Source organism: Ochotona princeps, chromosome 2 (assembly GCF_030435755.1).
Source record: "Ochotona princeps isolate mOchPri1 chromosome 2, mOchPri1.hap1, whole genome shotgun sequence".
Taxonomy (NCBI): Eukaryota; Metazoa; Chordata; class Mammalia; order Lagomorpha; family Ochotonidae; genus Ochotona; species Ochotona princeps.
The window spans coordinates 17889977-17914136 of record NC_080833.1 but is presented as its reverse complement, the minus strand read 5'-3'; the positions used below and the strand labels follow the sequence as shown (position 1 = coordinate 17914136).

Below are 24160 nucleotides of genomic sequence, written 5' to 3'. Positions count from 1 at the left end.
TCTCCTCCTCCTCTCTGTACATCTGACTTTCCAATAAAAATAAAATAAATTTTTAAAAATTATTTTTATTGGAAAGGTGGACTGACAGAGAGAAGGAGAAATGGAGAGAAAGATCTTTCATCTGTTGCTTTACTCCCCAAGTGGCTCCACTAGCCAGAGCTGAGCCGATCTGCAGCCAGGAGCTTCAGGGTTGCCCACCTGGGTGCAGAGTCCCAAGGACTTGGGCCATCTTCCACTGCTGTCCCAGGTCACAAACAGGAATCTGGATGAGAAATGGAGCAGCCAAGACATGAACTGGTACCCATATGGGATCGTGGAACATGCAAGGTGAGGATTTAGCCACTGAGTCATCACACTGGGCCATAGATAATTTTCATAATGAATTATTATGATACCCCATTGTATGGATGTATAAGATGATCCTATTTTCTAAGATATATTTATATGTCTGCATTTACTCAGTAAAAAAAGTCTGTCATGAATTTTAGAAGAACTGTGTGAATTGGCAAAATGAACTGAATTAAGCCTATCAAGTGCTAAGAACATTAATTAAGCAGATAACCACTACTTGCCTTAATGGCATACTTAATCTTTTGGTACTGTAGGTCAGCATTTCCTAGGTAAAATGTAGACACATAATTTACTTGTGCAAAGCACCAAGAAAGCCGATTAAATGGGGTTAAGAGGTTAATGAAAAATCTTCAAATATATTCATGGAATTTTATGAAATGTCAATAGCTGCACCCAAAATTAGAAGATGGTGATCAGGAAGAAAACGAGGCAGAAGTAATAGTTTGCAATTTTTGCAAATAATGTTAGCATACAGGGACCAAAAGAATAGTGAAAACAATCATCTACAGGTTCAGAACTGAGTCCCCCTCAAGAGTTATCCTTTAATCCCAAAACAGCAAACATTGAACCAGACGTGCCTCAAACTTTCAGGCCTAGCCAGGACATAACTAAATGCATGTCCTGCTCACACAATTCTATGGGGCCAGTCTCTACCTTTAAAGAGGCCTGCCCCGCAAGTCGGGACTGAAACCAGAACCAATCCAGCACTTGCAACCACCAGCTGATCATGGAGATAGACTATGCCGGCCCCTGTGCTTGCTAGAACATACAAGAATCTGGTCTGGGAACACCTCAAAGTTTCTGCGGGGATCTTCCCAATCGAACTGCTGGACTCAGAACCCTAGCCAAGAAAAGACAGAAGAAAGAACAAGTCAATCAACCACCTCAGCTATATGTTGGCAGCGAAATACTGGGCAAAGGAAGACTCTATCAATCAGTGGATTCTTCACCAACCTCACGGAGCTGGGAGTGGCGAAAATGGCAGCGATTCATAACTGGTGAACTATTAAAACCACTTGAGCAAGGATCTCAGAGCATGCCCCACATCCGGGACTTGGCGAGGGTGGGAAACTGGGTGGGGCTTCTCCCTCAATATCCCCCTTTACCTCAGATACAAGAAGGAAACAATATGGACATAATAGTCTTACCCACTTCCCTATAGCCCCTGAACCTTTTTACCGTAACTATGTAAAGAATGTCAACAATATAATTAAAATATTTTTAAAAAATAAAATAAAATAAAGAGGCCTGCCCCATCGGCATCACTATGGTAGCCTATGGCAAAGCATGAGTCTGTGTACAAGAACGGTGTTCATTTTTTGGGACAGTGTGATGGCTTATCTAGCTAATCCTCCACCTGCAAGAACCAGCATCCCATATGGCACTGCTGGTTCAGGTTCTGGCTGCTCCACTTCCCATCTAGTTCCCTGCTTGTGGCCTGGGAAAGCAGGGGAGGATGGTCGAAAGCCCTGGGACCGTGCACCTGGGTGGCAGACACAGAAGATGTGCCTGGCTCCATATCAGCTAAGGTCCGGTCACTGTGTTGGGGAAAAGAGAGAAACAGAGAAACAGAGAGTGAGAGAGAGAGAGAGAGAGAGGTGTTATTTTTACCTACACGTACACGCTGAGATTTTAATTCCTTACATATCAGGTCCAGACAATTTTCCTAGTTATTGTGCTGAGAACTACAGAGCATGGAAACCCTGCTTGTGATGTGACACTTGGCCTGGCACGCCACTTCACAAGGTTGAGGGGCCTCCTGGCCAAGTTTGACCTTCCAAATTTTACCCAACTAGATCAACCTAGAATACCAATTATTATTATTTCAGAGGAAAAGACTTCCATTTTATTAAAAAAGATTTATCATTTTTATTATAAAGGAAGATTAGATTTATGGAGAGAAGGAGAGACACAGAGAAAAGATCTTCCACCCACTACCCAGGTGAATATGTAGCCAGAGTTAAGGAAATCTGAAGTCAGGAGCCAGAAGTTTTTTCCAGGTTTCCGAAGTAAGTGCAGGGTACCATGGCTTTGGCCCATCCTCTACTGCTTTCCCAGGCTATAAGCAGGGAGTTGGGTGGGAAATGCAGCAGCTAGGACACGAACCAGTGCCCATATGGGATTGTAATGCTTAGAGATAGAGGATTAGCCATTGAGCCAATGCACAGGGCTCAAAGATTTTACCAAGCTGTGGGGGAGGGGAACAGGATGAAGTAGGCCTGGGCCCAACACCACGGCCCAATGGCTAAAATTCTCACCTTGCAAGAGCCAGGATCGCACATGGGTGCTAGTCCTTGTTCAGGCTCCTACGCTTCCCATCTAGCTCCCTTCTTGTGGCCTGGGACAGCACTAAAGGATGACCCAAAGCCTTGGGACTCTACACCCACATGGGAGGCCCAGAGGATGCTCCTGGATCGGCTCAGGTCTAGCCGTTGCAGCCATTTAGGGAGTGAGCAAGTGGATGGAGGATCTTTCTGCCTCACCTTCTCTCTGTAAATCTGATCTGCCTTTCCAATAAAAATAAATAAATCTAAAAAAAAAAAAAAAGAGTTTGGCCTACGGCTAAGAAGGAAAAAGCCTAGAAGTATATCTTACCAGTACTCACGTGCCTGCTTTTACTTGAGATGTGAACTGAAATATCTGAAAAGGCAGGGAAATGCTACATCAAAATGTCCGTAATCCCTGTCTCCTGTAAATGACTTCAGTTATACTTTACTGATGTTCAATGACGACTGTAGGTGACTTCTGAGGGTTTTTATTTATTTTTACTGGAAAGTCAAAGAGAAGGAGACACCAAGAGAAAGATCTTTCATCCACTGGCTCACGCCCCAAGTGGCCGCAATGGCCGGAGCTGAGCAAATCAGAGGCCAGGAGCTAGGCGATCGTTCCGGATCTCCCACTTGGGTGCAGCGTTCCAAGTATTTGGGCCATCCACTGCTACTTTCCCAGGCCACAAACAGGGAGGTAGAAGGGAAGTGGAGCAAACGAGAAATGAACCAGTGTCCATACGGGTTCCTGGCACGCAAGGCAAGGACTTCAGTCACTAGGCTACCGTGTCGGGCACTTCCTTTAAAAAAAAAGGTTAGTTTGTTTGTTATTGGAAAGGCAAATTCACAGAGAGAAGAGACAGAAAGATCTTCCATTCACTGGTTCATTCCCCAAATAGTTGCAAAGGCCAGAACTGGCATCAATCTGAAGTCAGGAGCCAGGAGCTTCTTCCGGGCTGCAGGGTCCCAAAGTTTTGGGCCATTCCCTACTGCTTTCCCAGGCCATAAGCAGGAAGCTGGATGGAAAGTGGAGCACCTGGAACACAAACAGGTGCCTATATGGGATCCTGGCGCATCCAAGACGAGGATTTAGCTACTGAGCCATCAGGCAGGCCCATTTTATGGAGCCTGATTTAGGGTTAACGGGGACTGAGCCTGCGCACTGAGAAGTTGGGGGCTTGAAAATAGTGCATCTCTGGAGGAGCAAATCCTGACCCAGCTCCTCCTCATTCCTCCCCTGGCCCATAGGAAGATGAGGGGCTCTGCTGAACTCTCAAGAGTTAGGGACAGAGTACTCCAGGTTCTGCAAAGGGACCTTCCCTGCTGCTAGCTCCAAAAGGAAAGGGGTTTCAGAAAGTCGATGCAAGCCACAAGGCCAAACAACTGAAAGGAGGCTTTTCTATCCTACCCCACACACCTGCCATAAATGACCTGCTCCCTATTTCGATATCTTCCGCATTTAAATACACCACCTTCAGTAAAAAAAAAAATTAAATAAATAAAAATTTTAAAAAGCCTCCATTTTTCTATCTCTTCCATTCTTCCAGATCCACATGTACATGTAACAAAAATAAAGCTCTCTAGTATACACTTTGGTTCCTTCTCACTCTGAACCCCTGAAATCCACACTGGTCACTGGCACTTTACATTTGGCACAGCCCTGTGCTAGTTTCTGTGGTGTGTGTGGTGGGATGGCATGGGGTTCTTTTCCTGGGGATTTACATCATTTTCAGCAAGACTAGAAGTCCTTGAAACCAAGGGCTAGCTAAGCTATCAGATCAGACGCTCCTACTGCACCTCTTCCGAGGTGTCCACCTCCTCATGCCCAGAATAGAACGGGGTCAGGGTATGACAGCCGAGGCTCTGGAAGCAACCTATTTACTGCTGCAGATAGAGTTGTGATGGGTCAGAGTTTTAATTGAAATCACGCTGCAAGAGAGGAGGCTAAGTGGATGTGTGCTTATGAAGCAGACAGGTACACATGGAAAGAAGGAACGAAGAGCAACCGCTTCATCTAGATAAGAACCTCATTCCATTAGGAGTTCCCCTGGTACACATTCATCAGACAAGACTTGTTTAGGGACCACACAGCTGTCTGCAGAAAGCTGAGCTCATAAATCAAAGTTTTTTCCCAGGAAAAAAGCTTATTACCCTTGGTACCATCCACACTCCAGGCCTTTCACACCAACACAAGTAACACAGGTCATTTAGAGAAATTTAAGTATATAGTAGATGTGTTCCAGGTTAAGGGAGACCTATACTGACCTGAAAATGCTCCAGTGTCTTCTATAAACCACAGCTTTGCAAACAGTGATACACTGAAACAAAGCTGCCTCGGGTCCCACTGTGGTCACTACAATTGCTTACCAGACACAAGTGTTTAAAAATAAACATCCTGCTGACTTGATTATTAGGTGCAACTACATTACAGAGAAGCTTATGTCTCTCAGCTTCTTAATCTGTCACACACCGAAGGTACTTGCATTAATTTTCCTTAAAGAATGCAAATATGATAGAAAAAGGATCCTAGAGGTTTTCATTTAGGGAAATATCCTGATACATGTAAATTCTTTAATCATAGTTATGAGGGCTCGGCGGCGTGGCCTAGCGGCTAAAGTCCTCGCACTGAACACCTTATGGGCACCAGTTCTAATTCTAGCAGCTCCACTTCCCATCCAGCTCCCTGCTTTCAGCTTGGGAAAGTAGTTGAGGACGGCCCAAAGCCTTGGGACCCTGCACCCGCGTGGAGACCTGGAAGAAGTTCCTGGTTCCTGGCTTCGGTTCGGCACAAGATCAGCTGTTGTGGTCACTTGGGGAATGAATCATCGGACAGAAGAAGATCTTCCTCTCTGTCTCTCCTCCTCTCTGTATATCTAACTTTGCAATAAAAATAAATAAATCTTTAAAAAAAATAAAGTTGGGCCCAGCGGCGTGGCCTAGTGGCTAAAGTCCTCGCCTTGAACGCCCTGGGATCCCATATGGGCGCCGGTTCTAATCCCGGCAGCTCCACTTCCCATCCAGCTCCCTGCTTGTAGCCTGGAAAAGCAGTCCAGGACGGCCCAAAGATTTGGGACCCTGCACCTGTGTAGGAGACCTGGAGGGGGTTCCTGGTTCCCGGCTTCGGACTGGCACACACCGGCCGTTGCGGCTCACTTGGGGAGTGAATCATCGGATGGAAGATCTTTCTTTCTGTCTTTCCTCCTCTCTGTATATCTGACTTTGTAACAAAATAAATAAATAAATCTTAAATAAATAAATAAAGTTATGAGTGTCAAAAGTAGCATTTTTAGTAAGATCCTTAAAGGATTAGGGTCTGACTTAACTGTATCAAAATCTAAAAAATACAACTATCGGGCCCGGCACAGTAGCCTAGTGGCTAAACTCCTCACCTTGAATGTGCCGGGATCCCTTATGGGTGCCGGTTCTAATCATGGCAGCTCCATTTCCCATCCAGCTCCTTGCTTGTGGCCTGGGAATGTGATTGAGGACAGCCCAAGGCCTTGGGACCCTGCACCTGCGTGTTTGATCAGGAAGAGGCTCCTGGCTCCTGGTTTTGGATCAGCTCAGCACCAGCCATTGTGACTGCTTGGGGAGTGAATCATTGAACAGAAGATCTTCCTCTCTTCCTCTCTGTATATCTGACTTTCCAATAAAAATAAATAAAACCTTAAAAAATACAATTATCTGCTGATGTAGCAAGTGGGAGATGCAAACACGTATTTATGCAAAAGTGATTTTGCTGCAGTAAGAAAAAAACCAATGGGGTCACAGTGGCTCAACTGGCCAATCCTCCCTAATGGTGCTGGTATCCCATATGGGCACTGCTTGTATCTCAGCTGTTCCACTTCCAAACCCAGCTCCCTGATTATGACCTGGGAAACCATCAAAGGATGGCTTGGGCTTCCGCACACACTTAAGAGGTCTGGAAGAAGCTCCTAGCTTTGGATTGGCTCAGCTCCAGCTGCTGCAGCCATTTGGGGAGTGAACCAGTGGATGGAAAATCTTTCTTTCTGTAGTTTCTTCTTTCTTTAATCTGCCATTCCAACAGAAATAAATAAAAATCTAAAAAAAAAAAAGAGGACTTGAATATTCAATAGAAAACTGCCTACATTTTAATATATAGTAATGAATCAGCATTTAGAAACCAAATTATTAAAAATCATTGCAGAAAAATATTGAATGACATGGGAGAATGTTCATGACAGCGAAAAATCTTAGTTATGAAACCTTATATGCTATGAATTGTTTTGTCAAAGTATATATATATATATATATATATATAGAGAGAGAGAGAGAGAGAGCAAGAGAGCAAGAAAAAACGCTGAGGGACGAGTGTGTGATGGGCAGAGCTGGGGAGAGCTGCAATACTTATTGGTTCCAATGGAGGTCGGGGCTCAGAATAGATCCAACCCAGGGGTTACAACCACCAGCTGATCGGAGTGAACCAAGAAAAGATGGAAGATGGAGTAGATCAATCAACCACCTCAGCTATATGCTTCCAGCGGAAAACCTGGACAAGGGGAAACTCTAAGATAGACTGTCAATCAGTGGACTCTGCGCCAGCCTCATCGTACCTGGACTGTTGCTGATGGTATGTTGGAGCTTCTAATTGATCGAGGTGACGCTCTGCTGGCTCTGCCTTCAAACCTGAGAGGGCCTCCCTAAGAGGCCGTTGAACTTGATTGGACAGTGGGATGCTGGACTCTGTATGGTGTGAGCCTGTAATTCGGGAATCCCAACGGAACCTGAGCTGTGGTTATGCATCATGGTGAAGGAATTCACCATGGGGGAAGGGTTTGGGGTGAAGGGGGGGGAAATCCCAGTACCTATGAAATTGTGTCATGTAATACAATGTAATTAATGAATAAAAAATAATAATTAAAAAAAAAAAGAAAAAAAAAAGAAAAACGCTGAGGATGTACAGCTAACAGTGCTTATCACCTAACCTTCAAAACTGGCCATAATAAACATGCAAAGTTTATATTTAGCATTTTAATTATTTTATAATGAAGAGGAAATTAATTTATATTTTTTTATTTATAATTTGAAAAAAATTACTTGAAAACAAAACAGCCAGTTTAAATAGAAAAAAGATCTTTCCTCCACTAGTTCATTCGCTAGGTGCCCACAATAGCTGGGGCTGTGCCAAGTCAGAGCCAGACGACTGGAATTCCATCTGGGTTTCTCAATCGGGTGCCAGGAACCCAAACACTTGAGCCATCCTCTGCTGCCTCCTGGGACGTGCATTAACAATTTAGTTGGAATTGGAAGCACGCCAAGCCTTGGAACAACGCAGGCATTCCATCATGTGATGAAGGGGGTATCCTCACAAAGTTACTTTAAAAGAATGGCCATCGGCCCAGCTCCCTACTTATGACCTGGAAAAGCAGCAGAGGATGGCCCAAAGCCTTCGAACCCTGCACCTACATGGCAGACTCGGAAGAGGCTCCTGACTGCTGGCTTCAGATTGGTTCAGCTCTGGCTCTGCGGCCATTTGGGGAGTGAACCGGTGGATGGAAGAGCTTTATTTCTCCTTCTGTCTGTAAATCTGTCTTTCCAATAAAAATGAACAAATCTAAAAAAAATTCAATCTTTAGAAAATTGTGACTGTTGATCTGCTTTGCACAAGCTATTCAGTGTTCACTGTTACTCTTACATTTACTCATGTCACAGGCCAGTTTCAGAACAATGCAAAAATCTTAGGGAAAATCCACCTCCTTTACTTTATAAACTTTTGGGTCACTCCAAAAATGGGGAACTTCTGAAGTTGAAACTGTCTTGGTTCCTAAATCTACATCAACTACTTGCTTTTCATCAATCACTACCAAATCATCACTGCCCTAAATCTGGATTCCAGAGCCAGAGCTGAACGCTTTCTGCTGGCTCTTCAGGAAGGTCTTTGGGAGAGCAGGCTCTGCTCTGACATGGGTGCTGCTACCACATGGAAGGTGCTCAGCAGCCTGGACTCTACACCAATGTGTTTTTTTTAAAAAAAAAAAAAAAAAGTTTTTTTTAAAGATTTATTTATTTTTATTACAAAGTCATATATACAGAGAGAGGGGGAGAGACAGAGAGAAAGATCTTCTGTCCGATGATTCACTCCCCAAGTGAGCCGCAACGGGCAGGTGTGCGCCGATCCGATGCCGGGAACCAGGAACCTCTTCCGGGTCTCCCACACGGGTGCAGGGTCCCAAGGCTTTGGGGCCGTCCTGGACTGCTTTCCCAGGCCACAAGCAGGGAGCTGGATGGGAAGTGGAGCTGCCGGGATTAGAACCGGCGCCCACATGGGATCCCGGGGCGTTCAAGGCGAGGACTTTAGCCGCTAGGCCACGCCACCGGGCCCTACATCAATGTGTTTGTGAGTGAACAGAGCCTACACCTGGGTCCTGGTGGCTCTTACGTTCCAAGAACACGACAGAAAAGTCTGACGTGGAAGAAGCTGCCAGTGTTAGGCATGGACGGGGGTCTGAGCAGTTTTCTGCATCCCATGGTTCGAGGAAATGCCAGAAGGCCCAAATCACCCCTCTGATCACAGGCTGCCCTTGCTCCTTCTAAGTGGCCTCCAAGTCTCAGTGAGGCACAAGGGTTCCCTAGCAAAGAGATGGTCTTTGGTTCTGGGGAGACACTGTCAGCCGGGGCTAGCTTTCCAACAGCACAGGTAACTGGAGAGGATCAAATGGCAAAAAGAACCATCAGCGCATGGCAGGTCAGTTCATGGACTTGGCAGATACTCCGCAACAGAAAAGTCATTGCTCTGAGAGTCAACTTGAGATTGGTGGTGCCAGAGGGTGGGAGGGAGCAAAGCACAAGCCTAACAGGAAAGGTCAAGAGCGAGGCTGCCAAGCCCAGAAACATGTGACACTTGTCCCTCCCATACAATACGTTTATACAAAAAAAAGTTTCTGAGAGATTTCACTTCAACATCTATTTTTGGCATCTACTCAAAATATCAGAAGATCTGGCAATACTGGCCCTTTGAGGAGTCTGAGTGCAAGCTTAATGTAGCCCCTGGGGGACCAGGCCTGAGAGGGACGTGATGGGTTCTTTTTTTGACTCTCTGGGGACACAGGAAAGATGAAAGGCACCTTATAATGGAGGAAAGCTGTCATTCCTCCTATTAGAAAAACAAACCAAAACTTGCTCTAATTCTGAGAGTCCCAGCTACTCCAAATAGCCAGTTTCGGCATGAGGATGTGAGTAATATTTAGACTATGGTTCCTTTTCCTCAGGTTACCTCCCCTTCAGGGAATCCACCCCCCGATCCCCTTAACTGGAAACCTCAACTCATTATGTTCCAGCAGAGGGGCTGACTCAGTTAACATAAAGTCTCTCTAAGTTGTGCAGTAGTTCCTTCTTGAGCCTTTACAGGAACGTTCTAGAAACCAATGCTTCAACAAAATAAACTCTCAGGCGTTGGCAAAAATTTTCATGTGCCTTCCCTCAAAATCATTTATGTGATATTTTGCCATTAGTTTATCACCTCCTGGATATGGAGATCTTTAGGTTCATTGCTAAATTCACAGATGCCTGGTTTCTACAATGCCACAAGGTTTTCAAGCCACAAAACTCAGCCTTGTTTAAGCATACAGTCATCATCATACTTCTACTTAAACATTTATATATCAGAAAATTGGTTTTAAATTCCTTCAATGGTTAGAATGAATTCAAATAGTGTTATGAATAAACAGGTCTAACCAAGTAAAATCACAGGCACCAAAAACTCAGACTCGGAGCAAGAATAATGAAAATTTACAATGTAATTAATAAAAAAAAAGAATAATGAAAATAAGATTAGACAATATGTATCTACCGGAGTTCTGGACAAATGTAAACCAAAAACGTGTCTCCACAGAGGCCGGAAGTACACAGAACTGCTGGAGTACACGGATGGCTCTACTAGTTATTTTTTCTACTTAATCATTTCCAAATTGCTCAGTAGCTGCAGAATCCAACATATTTCACCTAGTCTAATTAGGATCCCTAAGTGTTCGGTTTTCATATTCCTCATTCTAAAATTCCATGCATTTCTATGCATCCTGGTCTATACCCACAGGCTCCAGAGAAGTAGAGAGGCCTCCCCTGGAAGCCCCCTTTGGCAAACAGCCAGCTTAGTCATATGCAACCCCAGCTTCTCAGCATGGCGGTTGCAGGCAGCACAGCTGGGTGAAACAGCAAGGGTAAAGTCCCAAATCCCAAACTGCTGTCTCTAAAGTCAGATTTTCTTTTGCAAACTATCCTTGACACACAGGCAAAATGTATGGAAATGTAAGAGATGAAATAATGCACCATTCTCTCTATAGCACTGGAGGTAACACATAAACAGTGAAACTAACTCTTCAAAAACAATTTATTAATGGATGTGACAGGTAATGAGAGAAAAACAAAGAGATGACCTATCTCCAGATGCAATCCCCAAATAGCCCCCTACAGCTATGGCTGGGTCAGGCTGAAGCTGGGAGCCAGGAACTCAACCTGGGTCTCCAATGATGATGGGGGAAGTGACCATGCAGGGATTCAAATACTTGAATCACCACCTGTTGTCTCCCAGGGTGCACATGAACAGAGAGCTGGAACTGGAAGCAGAGCTGGGATTTGCACCACAGAGCAGGGAGGGCAACCCAGGAAGTATCCTTTTTTTTTTTTTTAAAGATTTATTCATTTTATTACAGCCAGATATACACAGAGGAGGAGAGGCAGAGAGGAAGATCTTCCGTCCAATGATTCACTCCCCAAGTGAGCCGCAACGGGCCGATGCATGCCGATCCAAAGCCGGGAACCTGGAACCTCTTCCAGGTCTCCCACGCGGGTGCAGGGTCCCAATGCATTGGACCGTCCTCAACTGCTTTCCCAGGCCACAAGCAGGGAGCTGGATGGGAAGTGGAGCTGCTGGGATTAGAACCGGCGCCCATATGGGATCCCGGGGCTTTCAAGGTGAGGACTTTAGCCGCTAGGCCACGCCGCCGGGCCCAGGAAGTACCCTTTGACAGAAGATTGGAATGAAGGATCTGAGAGCTCTCTTGGGCTACTAGTAGGCAAAGAGGGAGGGAGGGCCAGACTCTCAGGACAGCTGCATGAGACCAGGCTGATCCCAGACTCCTTAGCCCTGCAACACAACCAGCTCATGGCAGGAGAGCAAACTGTGTGAATTCTAAGTCCTTCGAACTTCGAGAAAAATCCTCACACTTCCTGCAGAGTCTTGGGGAAAGTACTGAAAGAAATACTGAAATATAAAACTTCATGGGAAATACCAAGGAAAGAGATTTAAAGTGGAAAACTTTGCTTTTAGAAAAAAATTTTTTTTTGAATAAAATAGACAATGACTGCCTGAGAAACAATGAACAGTCTGACTCTGGATGTCTGGTCCTGGGTTGGTCTCACACAAATAATGTTTAGGTGGTCTGACCTGAAAGACCTTTGAGCTATGCTGTGATGAAAGTACCAAGCCCACCTTTTCCACTCCTTTCTAATATTCCCCCCTCCATACACAGAGTCACTACTCATTCAACAAGCACCTTCTGTGTGTGGAGCACACTGTACCAGGATGAACCAGAGTTAAGTCGTTCCCTCACTAACCATCCTGCTGTAAAAATCCTAGTTGTTAGGACACTAACAATGCAGAGTCAGGAAGCATGCCCTACACACCAGTCAACCACCTGCTCATATTTCAGGGAATTTTCTGGGTGTGTGAGAAACACCTGAACCCAGAAAACACATTTAAAGGGACCTATATACTCCTCCTCATTTTGCTATCCTCTGTCCCTCCTCTTTGACAACAGACTTTGAGTTCATCACATCGCTTTTTTTCATGGCAGGCTTCCACCCTCTCAAAGGTTCTTAGCAGGCTTTCCTCTTTTACCACCATGATTCTTCTACTTAAGGATCTTCAGAGCCCAAAGGACGAAAACTAACAGTCTCAAATGCCACCTCGAAGTCACTTGCCCAGTACTGCTCACCGGCCCTACTTCATGGATTGCAGCTTAGTCTCACTTTCTCCCAATAATCAAGTCTTAGCTTTTTTCCATTCCTGTTTTGTGCTTACAACCTCAGGCTAGATGCTCTTTTTTTCCTCACTTTCTGTTGCAAACCTGGACCAACAACTTTTTACCCACTCCCAACCCTGACTCAAAACACTTTCTGACAAGATAAGAAAATAAGGAGAGGGGGACCTGCGAGATGGCTCAGTAGCTAAATCTTCCCTTGCAAGCTCTGGGATCCCATATGGGTGCTAGTTCATTTCTGATCCTGCTCCCTACTAATGGTCTGGGAAAACAGTAGAGGACAGCCCAAAGCCTTGGGACCCTGCAACTTGTGTGGGAGACCCAGAAGAAGCTCTTGGCTCCTGGCTTCAGATCGAATCAGCTCTGACAACTGCGGCCACTTGGGGAGTGAACTGCTGGATAGATCGATCCCTCTCTCTCTCTCTCTGTAAATCTGTCTTTCCAATAAAAATAAATCTTTTAAAAAAAATGTTGGAAAGGTGGACAGTAAGAACTGGGTCTTCATATTCTTCCACTAAACAGCATTCCCCTCTTTGCTCTTCAACTGACTCTATCACACTGATCCACTATCAGTATCCAAAGACATGGGCAGTTTTTTTTTTTAAAGATTTATTTATTTTTATTGCAAAGTCAGATATACAGAGAGGAGAGACAGAGAGAAAGATCTTCAATGCCATGATTCTCTCCCCAGGTGACCACAATGGCCAGTGCTGCACCGATCCAAAGCCAGGAGCCAGGAACCTTCTCTAGGTCTCCCATGCAGGTGCAGGGTCCCAAGGCTTTGGGCCGTCCTCAACTGCTTCCCGAGGCCACAAGCAAGGAGTTGGATGGGAAGTGATGCTGCCGGAATTAGAACTGGCGCCCATATGGGATCCAGGCATGTTCAAGGCCTGGGCCCAAAAATAGATGTCTTTTAAAAAAATTAATAACATTGAAGTTATTTTTCTGCCTATTTATTTTTGTGTTTCTATTTGTTTTAAATACAGGTAGTGGCTACAAATTTAACTAACATTGCCTCTGAGACTGGCATCTCAGCTAAGTTCTATAGCCTCATGGCTAAAATGTATAGGAAAATATCTAGACTTTCAGAATGCTTTATTTTCTTTTCTACTAGAGAGACACTATTCTAGGCTATTTGTAACTTTTTGTTCTTGCCCAAGGTGCCAGGGCATGTGCCTACCCATGATCAGAAGAGAGTCAGCTATTGTATACCCTTGAAAGCTTCCAGGATGTCCGAGAGCTTAGCTCTGGTCGGCACTAGCTGGGGAGCCAGCGTGGTGAAGGCAGCTGAAGGCTGCCAGGACGAAGTCGGCCCAGCTTGGCAACAGCAGACCTACCAGCCCTGAAAGACTGGGGACGAGCAGCGGTGAAAGCATAGAGGAGCCCAGGTCTGGCCAGGCTCTTACTTCCTGGAAGGCTTTGTGTCCTGGGCAGCAGGACTGTACGTGCTGGTGAATTCCTCGAAATTCTGCAACCTTGGATTGGGAGGAGCCTCTTCTGAAGGTTAAAACAGCAATCTGGGGAAAGCTGTCAGGCTGTGAATATTCACTTGCTCATTCCTCTCCAGATTCATTTTGTTATTTTAAGCACACCAAAATGTTAGCTTAGTTTGTTCCTATAATTAGTTGTGTTTATTTGGAGAGTTGAGAGCCTAGGGGGAAATGGAGAAAAGTTTCTCAGGACTTTGCCCAGGAATCTTTGAGCCTCTGGTGGCACCGCCTCAGCCAGAGCAAGGAATAGAAAAACACTTTCAGAAATTTTAACTCCTTCATTTGCACTGAGGGCTATTTTACTGTCATATCTACGAACTAATTTTATGACCAGATCTTGGCATTAGTGAAATATTTTTAGAGCTTATGGATCAGTAACAGTCTAATTTATAAATTATTTCATGTTCTTTTTTTTAAAAGATATATTTATTTTTATTAGAAAGATACACAGAGAAGAGAAGAGACAGAAAGGAAGATCTTCCTTCCGATGATTCACTCTCCAAGTAACCACAACGGCCGGTGCTGAGCCAATCCAAAGCCAGGAACCAGGAACTTCCTCCAGGTCTCCCACGCAGGTGCAGGGTTCCAAAGCTTTAGGCCATCCAAGACTACTTTCCCAGGCCACAAGCAGGGAGCTGGATGGGAAGTAGGACTGCCAGGATTAGAACCAGCACCCATATGGGATTCCAGCGTGTTCAAAGTGAGGACTTGGGCCGCTAGGCCACTGCATCGGACCCTCATGTTCTAATGTGCTGAGTATGTTGTAGTAGTCTGGAACCTGTGGTTCCCTCTCCTTCACTGAGCGAGTAAAACATCACTTGCCTTTATTGTACTTTTCATATCTGACTTTATATCTGACTCTTATATCTGACATTCCAATAAAAATAAATAAATCTAACAACAACAAAATATATATAAATTGGTCCATAGAATGTAGAACCATTGAAGTGAAAGTCTTTTCTTCCGCTGCTCCCCTTTTAGAGATTGGTCTTCATTGTAAAGGCAGTTACAGGGAGGCAGAGTTCCATCCATTGGCTCACTCCCCAAACGGCCCCAAATGGCCCTAAAGGGCCTTGCTGAGCCAGTCCAGAGCCAGGAGCTGGGGTCTTCTGGGTCTCTCAAGTGCATCCAGAGGCCCAAGGAGTTGAGCCATCCTCTGCTACTTTCCCAGGCCATTAATAACTGGAAGCTGGATCAGAGGTATAGCTGTTGGATCTCGAACTATGCCCATATGGGATGCTTATACCACACACAGGCAGAGGCTTAGCCTACTATATCACAGCACAACCCCACTACCGCTTTTGTATTCAAGACAAAAATCTTCTTTTGCTTTTTTTTTTAACGCAGTGGTCGTTGTATGTCAACTGATTAAAATAGTTCAACTGTGTGTCAAAGCTGAGCCTCCTCAGGGGCTCAGATGGAGCAGTGGACAGCATATCCAGCTGCACATGGAAGATATGGTAGTACACTGGGGCCTGCAGAGGACACTTGGTACCACAACACAAGAGAGAACAAGTTAGTTGATCAACAACCCCAGCCAAGAGTTGGCAGTGAAAATCTGGGAAGAAAATCGGACGGGAAATGTTCTCTGTCTCTCCTCCTCTATATTAGCTGACTTTGCAATTAAAAAAAAAAAAAAGTTGATCTCTACCTAGTATGAAAAGGCAAAAAAAAAAAAAAGTACCCACAATTTTTCTTAGTAGAATAATGTTTAATGAGATTGAGTGTAACTTATTTATTTTTTACAAGATTTTTTTAAATTGGAAAGTCAGATATACAGTGCAGAGGAAAGACGGAGAGGAAGATCTTCTGTCTAATGACTCACTCCCCAAGCAGCTGCAACAGCCAGAGCTGCACCGATCCAAAGCCAGAGCCAGAAACCTCTTCTGGGTCTCCCATGCAGGTGCAGGGTCCCAAGGCTTTGGGCCATCTTCTATTGCTTGCCCAGGCCTCAGGCAGTGACCTGGATGGGAAGTGAAGCAGCTGGACGCAAACTGGAGTCCATATGGGATCCCAGCGTGAGCAATGTGAGGACGTTAGCGGCTAGGGTACCACACCAGGCCCCAAATAAGTGTAATTTAAAAGGATTTGTTTTTCCAACTGAAAAAAACCTAAGAGACTTCCAACTCTGACCTCATATTTTGGTAACCAGTGACATAAACAGGGCCTAAGTATGAAGGGGCTGGTACAGGTGGCCCAGCTACAGCGGCACTGCCAGGACTAGGACTGGTCTTTTGAACTCTATTGTGTTAACGCAGTGTTTCAATTTGTTCCTTCAAGAAGGAGTCAATCTCCAATCACCAGCAAGACACCCAGACTTGTGTGCTATACTTCAGAGGGAGCTTTGTGCCAAACACACAAAACTGCTGCTGCCTCTGCTTGCAAGTGTCACATTCTGACCTGCCTGACCTCAGACAGTGAAATGACTGCTAAATGACTTCAAAATTGGCCCGAGATATTACACATCACATGAAGATGACAGGCAAAACTGGGAGTTTCTGATGTAATTTAAGTGAAATGGGGCCCAGCACAATGGCTCAGTAGCTAAAGCCTTGGCCTTGCACTCCTAGGATCCCATATGGGGCGTCAATTTGTGTCTCAGCTGCTCCCCTTCCCACTCAGTTCCCTGCTTGCGGCCTGGGAAAGCAGCAGAAGATGGCTCAAAGCCTTGGGACCCTGTACCCACGTCAGAGACCCGGAATAAACTCCTGGCTCCTAGCTTCGGATAGGCTCAACTCCTGGCACTGCGGCCACTTGGGGAGTGAACCAGCAGATGGAGGATCTATCTGTATCTCCTTCTCTTCCTGTAAACTTGCCATTCCAATAAAAATAAACAAATATTTATAAAAAAAATTTAAGTGAAAAGGCAGGACAAAAGGTACAAATGTAACCTTTAAGGCACATTCCATGAAAAAAAAAAGTTAAGCTATACTTGATTAAATAAGAATTTCTGTGACCAGCACCATGACATAGTATGCTAAGGCTCTGTCGACAGAACTGGCACAGTTTGGTGGTCTCTAATTTAGAAGACATACAGGCACAGTTTGGGTCTCAGCCACTCCATTTCCATTCCAGCTCCCTGCTAACAGCCTAGGGAAAGAGCAGCAGATGGCTGAAATGCTTGGACCCCTGCACCCAGCTGAGAGACCTAGAAGAAGCTCCTGCCTGCTGGCTTCAAAGCAACTCAGTTCCAGCTGCTGCAGCTTTGAGAAGTGAGCTAGAGAATGGAAGATCTCTCTCTCTCTCTCTCTCTCTCTGTAACTCTGCCTTTCAAGTAAATAAATAAAATCTTCAAAAAGCTTCACAAATTTCTGCTCTGTGAAAGACTGTCAACAGAATAAAGACAAGCCTCAGACTGGGAGAAAATATTTGCAAAAGACAACTGATAAAAGATTGTTATTCAAAACAGAGAAAGAACTCCTAAAACTCAATAATAACTAACAGCCTGTTTTAAAAACTTACTGAACACCTTTAGAAGATACCTGACCAAAGAAGACAACAAAGAGAAGATGTTCTAAAATCATGTTATTGACAATATAGAAAGGTGTAATACCTATGCAAACCTATCAGAAAGGCGAAACTACAGAACACAGACACCACCATAGGCTGGCAGGATGACAGCAACAGCAATTGTCATTCACCGCCAGGAATGCAAAACGGAACCCACAGCTTGGTAGTTTCCTAGAACCAAACACACCCTTGTCCTATGAATGAGCAACTGTGCTCCTAACAGATGGGCATGAGGGGCAGTGGTTAAAGCCTTTGCTTGGGACACCTGCACAGCATACCAGGAGGACATGGAGTTCAGCATTGCCCCTGATCCCAGCTACTTGCTAATGTGGACCCTGGGAGGCAGTAGGTGACTTTTCAAGTACTTGGGTCCCTACCAGCCATCTAATTTAGAAGACAAGACTGGGTTCCTGGTTCCTGCTTTGGCCTGGCCCAGCCCCAACTGTCACAGGCATTTTGGGAGTGAGCCAGAGGATAAAAGATCTCTGTCTCTATCACTTTGCCTTTCAAATAAATAAAACAAAGAAAGAAAAATTATTTTGATAGAAAACTTATACCTAGAGGAAAAACTGCACAAAAAAGTCTGTTCATGTTAGTTTTATTCAGAATGACTAAAACTTTCAAACAACTTAAATGTCCTTCAGAAGGCAGACAGATAAACTATGGTGCATTCAGAGAATGGAAGGTATTCAAGGCCAAAGAGAAATGTCCTATTAATTCATAAAAAGACATGTAGGAACCTTAAATACATGCTGTTAAGTGAAAGAAGCCAGTCTGAAAAGGCTACAGCTCCAGCCGTTGCGGTCACTTGGGGAGTGAATCATCGGACACAAGATCTTCCTCTGTCTCTCCTCCTCTCTGTACACCTGCCTTTCCAATAAGAATAAATAACCCTTTAGAAAAAAACTACTCTAAAACATAAAACTTATTTAAAAAAAAAAACCACCATCACAGCTACAACTATATAAAACTACCTGGTAAGAAGAAAACATATCACATTTTAAACAGTGATTTGTCACACTGGTGCGACTATTTCTCCTTTTCTTTGTCTAAACTTTTTGGACAGTCAGATATACAGAGAGGAGAAGAGACAGAGAGGAAGATCTTCCATCTTCTGATGCATTCCCCAAGTGGCTGCAGCAGTTGGAGCTGAGCCAATCGAAAGCCAGGAGCCAGGAGTTTCTTCCAGGTCTCCCATGTGGGTGCAGGGTCCCAAGGCTTTGGGCTGTCCTCGACTGCTTTCCCAGGCCTCAAGCAGGGAGCTGGATGGGAAGTGGAGCTGCCGAGATTAGAACCGGCGCCCACATGGGATCCCGGGGCGTTCAAGGCGAGGACTTTAGCCACTAGGCCACGCCGCCGGGCCCAGGATTCTTAAATATGTAGAAAAAGAGGGGCCCGGCGCAGTAGCATAGTGACTGCATATTCCAGGATCCCATATGGGTGCCGGTTCGTGTTGTGGAGGCCCTGCTTCCCATCCAGCTCCCTGCTTGTGGCCTGGGAAAGCAGTCGAGGACGGCCCAAAGCCTTGGGACCCTGCACCTGTGTGGGAGACCCGGAAGAGGTTCCTGGTTCCCGGCTTCGGACTGGCACAGCACCGGCTGTTGCGCTCACTTGGGGAGTGAATCATAGGAGGGAAGATCTTCCTCTCTGTCTCTCCTCCTCTCTGTATATCTGACTTTGCAATAAAAATAAATAAATCTTTTTTTAAAAATTCAGAAATTAGACTAAAGAAATAAGACCATTTTATAAAATACATATTTCTCAAGCCGCAAGAGGGCTTTGGCCTGGCTTTGACAAGTGTTTCCACTACCAGAGCAGAATCCTACAGAGAGCAAGTTCCCCACATTCCCCACATTCACTCAGCACCTTCTGCTCTATACTAACCTGGTAGCCCAGGTCTTCTCCATTCATTCGGTTCCTTACTCCCTTGTCATTCTTGTATTCAACATTCACCCATTACTTTTATTTTTTACAGAGTTATAGAGACCTAGCTTCTGTCATTACCAGCTTGGAGAGCTCCTAATCTATAAGAGGAAAAGATTCTCAAAACAAGTAAAAACTATAATTAGGGTCCTATATACTCTTTTCTGTAAGACCAGTTAATGACATGTTCAGCTTTGCAGGCCTTACAGCTTCTGTGGCAGTCGTGCAACTGCCACTAAGGGACAACAGTGACCACTGGCAGTATGGAAACGAAACAGCTGCGTTCCCACAACGTTTATTTTTGGAGGCACAGGCAGCGGGCCAGTTCTGGCCTGCATACTGCTGTCTGCTAACCTTTGGCAGGTGGCACACCAGGGAAATGTCCATGAGCAAACAGCACAGGCAGCGGACACCACATCTGACTTGGACAATCACACCAAATTAGAAGATTTCTGCACAGTAGTGTAGTAACGAAATTTTTGCCCAAAAGTCACTGAACTGGTTCCTCAAAGCAGCAGTCCTTAAGCACACTGTGGAGAGGGCAGAGTTGTAGAGCACATGTGATACTGCTAGTGACTAATCCGATATTGACTTTGGATTTTTTTCTTAAACATTTCAAAAATGATAATCAATGTTATGGGCTAACACAGACCACAGAAGTTATTGGCTGGTCTGCATATGTACAACTCTGGCTGTGTGCATACAAGGTACATGTACACCTGCCAAGTGCGTGTATTCACATCCTATGATGTGACTAACAGAATGTAGCCTTCTCCATCTAAAGATAAAAACTCCAGTCTCCAGCTAACAAATTAATCATGTCCGGCTGGAATCGGCTCAACTCTTACTATTGCTCATCAACACACACATGAAGTCAAACGAGAGGAAATAGAGGAGACACACAAGGGTACGAGGAAGTGAGATAAGGCTTACTACAGCCATTATGGATAATTTGCGCAAATAAAACTTTCCTTTTAAACTCTCCGGTTTTTCAGAATTGAAAAATCTGAAAATGCATTCAAGTAAAAAGAGCATAAATGCCCAAGACTACCAAGGAGAAACAAATGTTGTTAACATTTCATTCTTTTGACTATAAAGCTCACATAGACATATTTATTTATTTACAATGCAGAATTTCCAAGGGACAAGAGATTTTCCATCCGCTGGTTTATTTCCCAAATGTCTGCAGCATACAGGGCTGGACTAGGCCAAAGCTCGGAGGCCTCAACTCCAGCTGGGTCCCCAAGCAAGCAGCAGGAACCCAAGTGCCCATCATCTGCTGCCTTTTGGGAAGTGCATTAGTAGAAAGCTGGTTGGAGAGAAGAGGCAGGACCCAATTCCAGCCATTCTAGAGCATCGCATCCTGGGCAGTGCCTACCCTGAAAATCTCTTTCCTATGTATATTCGAAAAAAAATTATTTTAATTAAATTGTTTCTGCTTTCTTCTTGAAATACTGTCATGAGTACTTTCCCACACGCTTTATTATGGTTCAAAAGAATGATTTTGTAATGTGTATATTTAAAGTCCATCAAATGAGTGGATCATAATTTATTTAAATGTCTCCCATTTTTGGATATTTAGATCATCCCCTTCTTTTTCCTAACACTTTAAAAGTTGGAAATAATCCTAAGGAAGCTTACGAAGCTAGTTAAATACAATACTTTCTTTTATTTATTTGACAAGATACAGTTTCCTAAAACAAAATTCCACACTGGAACCCAACTGGTGAAGGCAGTATTGTACTATCAGTGGCCACAGGAAGAAGCACGTCCCCTGGAGACGGAAAGGGGGCAGGCATAAAACCACATCATCAACCCTCCTTTATGGGACACCGAGTTCTCTGGTGTTTGAATTTCTCTACTAATGGCACAACAGGTAGTAAAAATCAATCCACGTCCCACTGCGGCCCAAGAATGATGGGTCCCAAGACTGAGCCTGGACTGCTCACTCTGTAACAACCAGTGGAGGAAAACTTACGGATTCACTGCTGTTATCAACATTGTGTGTAGCAGAAACGATATTAAATAGCTTATGACAGACGCTTCATTCTGAAATAGAGGGCCAAGTAATGGGTCTTTGTCCCATGGGCATTCAGAGGAGGGTTCGCTGCAGGACATGGTGGGCAGAATGCCACAACCAGATGTGGAGGCCAGTCCAGCCTCAGCAGCAGCATGCATCCAAAAGAACAGAGGCTAGGAACCCTCTCAAGCCCACAGCAATGGAGGAAGCTAAAGAGATTTCTCCCATCTAGCTGTCAATCAGAAAACGAAAAGAAGCTGAACATCTACTTCATCCAGTTTATAATGCTGGACTCTTCTCTTCCTAGAATAACGTGCCTTTGGCCTTTAAGCAAGCCAAGAAAGAGGAACAGAAGATAACTCTCTACAGGGGTGACAACTGCTCTCCTGAGTCACACATACAAAGGAAAGTCCCAGCTCAGACCTCAGTTTCTACAGTAAAGATACAAGGTAAAAGGGAAGCATTTGTGCTTGCCTAATGTCAGACATATAAAATATGGCAAAGTTAGGTCTGGGCCCAGCAATATAATACAATAATACTATCCTTTTAATTAAAGATAAGAACAGAAATATGTCCGGTTAAAATCCATGCCTAATATTGTGCTTGCCTACAGAATGTTGAGAAAGAAATTATTTTTCAAACCTAAATTTTCCAGTTATCTAGGGATAAATTACACTCTATGTAGACAGACAAAACACACAAGGTTTTGTAAAAGCTCTTCTCAAAGCTCCTCCCCAGCTGTAGCTGCCTGACAAATCAAGAGATGTGTATGAACGGGGCATAAACGCTTCTTTCCATGTTCCTGCCAAAATAACTTTGTCTACGCAAGCACAGGACCAGGTCTAGGGAAGTACCTTTCAGTGACAACTAGAATAATCAGGTTACATACAGATCTGGCAAATGTGGAACGCAATCACCTTTATCTCCTATTCGGAACACTGCAAACGGCTGAAGTCAAGGCTTTGAGACAATTACTCAGGGGACCAACGAGCCCACGTCACACAAACCGCAAAATGTCACTAGTCACAGGATTTGCTTTCGGACCCTTCCTGCCGGCCCATATGGGTGTGTTTGCTTTTCAAGAGCATGTCCAGTTTACTGGAAAGTGTTGGTAAGGAGACAGTACACAAACACTTACCTTACCAGGGCATCTGGTTTGCTTAGCTGGTTATTAGGAATACAGTTTTCCATTAAGTCCTTGTGTGTACTTGGGCTCTTGCTGGTGCATTTCTGCTTCTTCTCGTTTTTACTGGACGAGGAAGGAATACTCCCATTTGTGGCGCTGTGACTTCGAGGTGAGGAGTTCACAACTCCACTGGCATTTTTGTAGTTTTTTGAGGAAGCAGTGCATGAGTCCTCTCTCAAGAGATTTTCTGTACTTCCCACAAGATCGTTATTTAATCTTTTACTATTGATATGGTTTTCCATATACTCAATTTCTTGTATCTTAGAGTCTACAGGTTGTAGAATATTGTTGTTGTTTATCCCAAGGTTGTGTTTTTTGGCATCCTTGTCCTTTTCTTTCCCTTTTTCTCGGTATTCTATCTCTGGCAAAGTTGTGGAGAGCTTTTTGTTGGCTGGGATACCTCCGTTGTGGTGTATGAGGATTGAGGAGTCCATATCAGGTAACCCTTTGGCTGCTACAATAACAAAAACAAACCAACAAACAGAAAAAGCCCACACCAGGATATTTAGTTTTTTAAAAACACAGAATAGACTGAAGCAATGACCTGTATTATCTATGCTTAGAAATTCACACACTAACTTGCAAATTCACTTAGAATCAATAATCCTGACTCCACAAAGCAAATCCAAATACACCTGAGAAGCTGCACGTGTAAAAAACCACTCTCATCTACAAAGAGCAAGCCTTTGCACGCCTGGGCTTGAAAGTAAGGTCAGGACTTTATAATTAACAGTCACACTTCAATCAAATGAAACTTGCTGTCACAGGCATGAGTGAATACAAGCCAACCAGTCTCTTATGAGGCCTTGATTAAATAAACTGCTAATACCTTTCCTGCAGAGCAAAGGACTCAATGAAACAAAGAGGTGCGATCTGGGGATACACGACGTCTATCATTTTTCTTGACTCCAGCACTGGGGTAATAAAAAAATCTATGCATTTACCAGACCACTTGCAGAGAATTTTCTGTATCTGGTCCACACATTATAATTTGTTAAGGTCTATTGGAAAAGAGATGTTTTTGTGTGTGCGCCATATTAAAAGGATTTTGACACATATTATCACTTTAAAAGCAAGGACCCAAATTCCCCACTCCCAAACCAAAGGATTCTCTACGACTGAGGGTTACACACTCAAGACAAGTGCTGTCAGAAAAATCTCAGGGAGTGCATCAGGACCCCGCCGGCAGCCTGTCCCCAAGGCTTCTGGTGAGAAAGCTGATTGTGCACACTTCCAGCTTCCCAGCTGGTTTCAACCACAAATTCACATAGTTGCTATTTTCTTGTTGGCAATGAATATTTTAAAGTGTTTGTAGTAAACAAAAAAGATCTAAAAACAATAAAAATATTTCAAAGTACATGGTCTCCAGAGAGTAGGTAAAAAAATTCCACCTTTACTCTATGTTTCAACACCAA

At 44.3% G+C, this 24160-nt stretch overlaps 1 protein-coding gene across 1 annotated transcript in view; it reads right to left on the bottom strand.

The window, feature by feature from the left end:
• The window catches only part of MACO1 (macoilin 1), a 67331-nt gene that overhangs the window by 19944 nt on the left and 23227 nt on the right, over window positions 1-24160 (bottom strand). The window contains exon 6 of the mRNA XM_004592236.3: window positions 22698-23199. Coding sequence (XP_004592293.1) covers window positions 22698-23199 — 502 coding nt within the window. The remainder of the gene's footprint in view (window positions 1-22697; window positions 23200-24160) is intronic.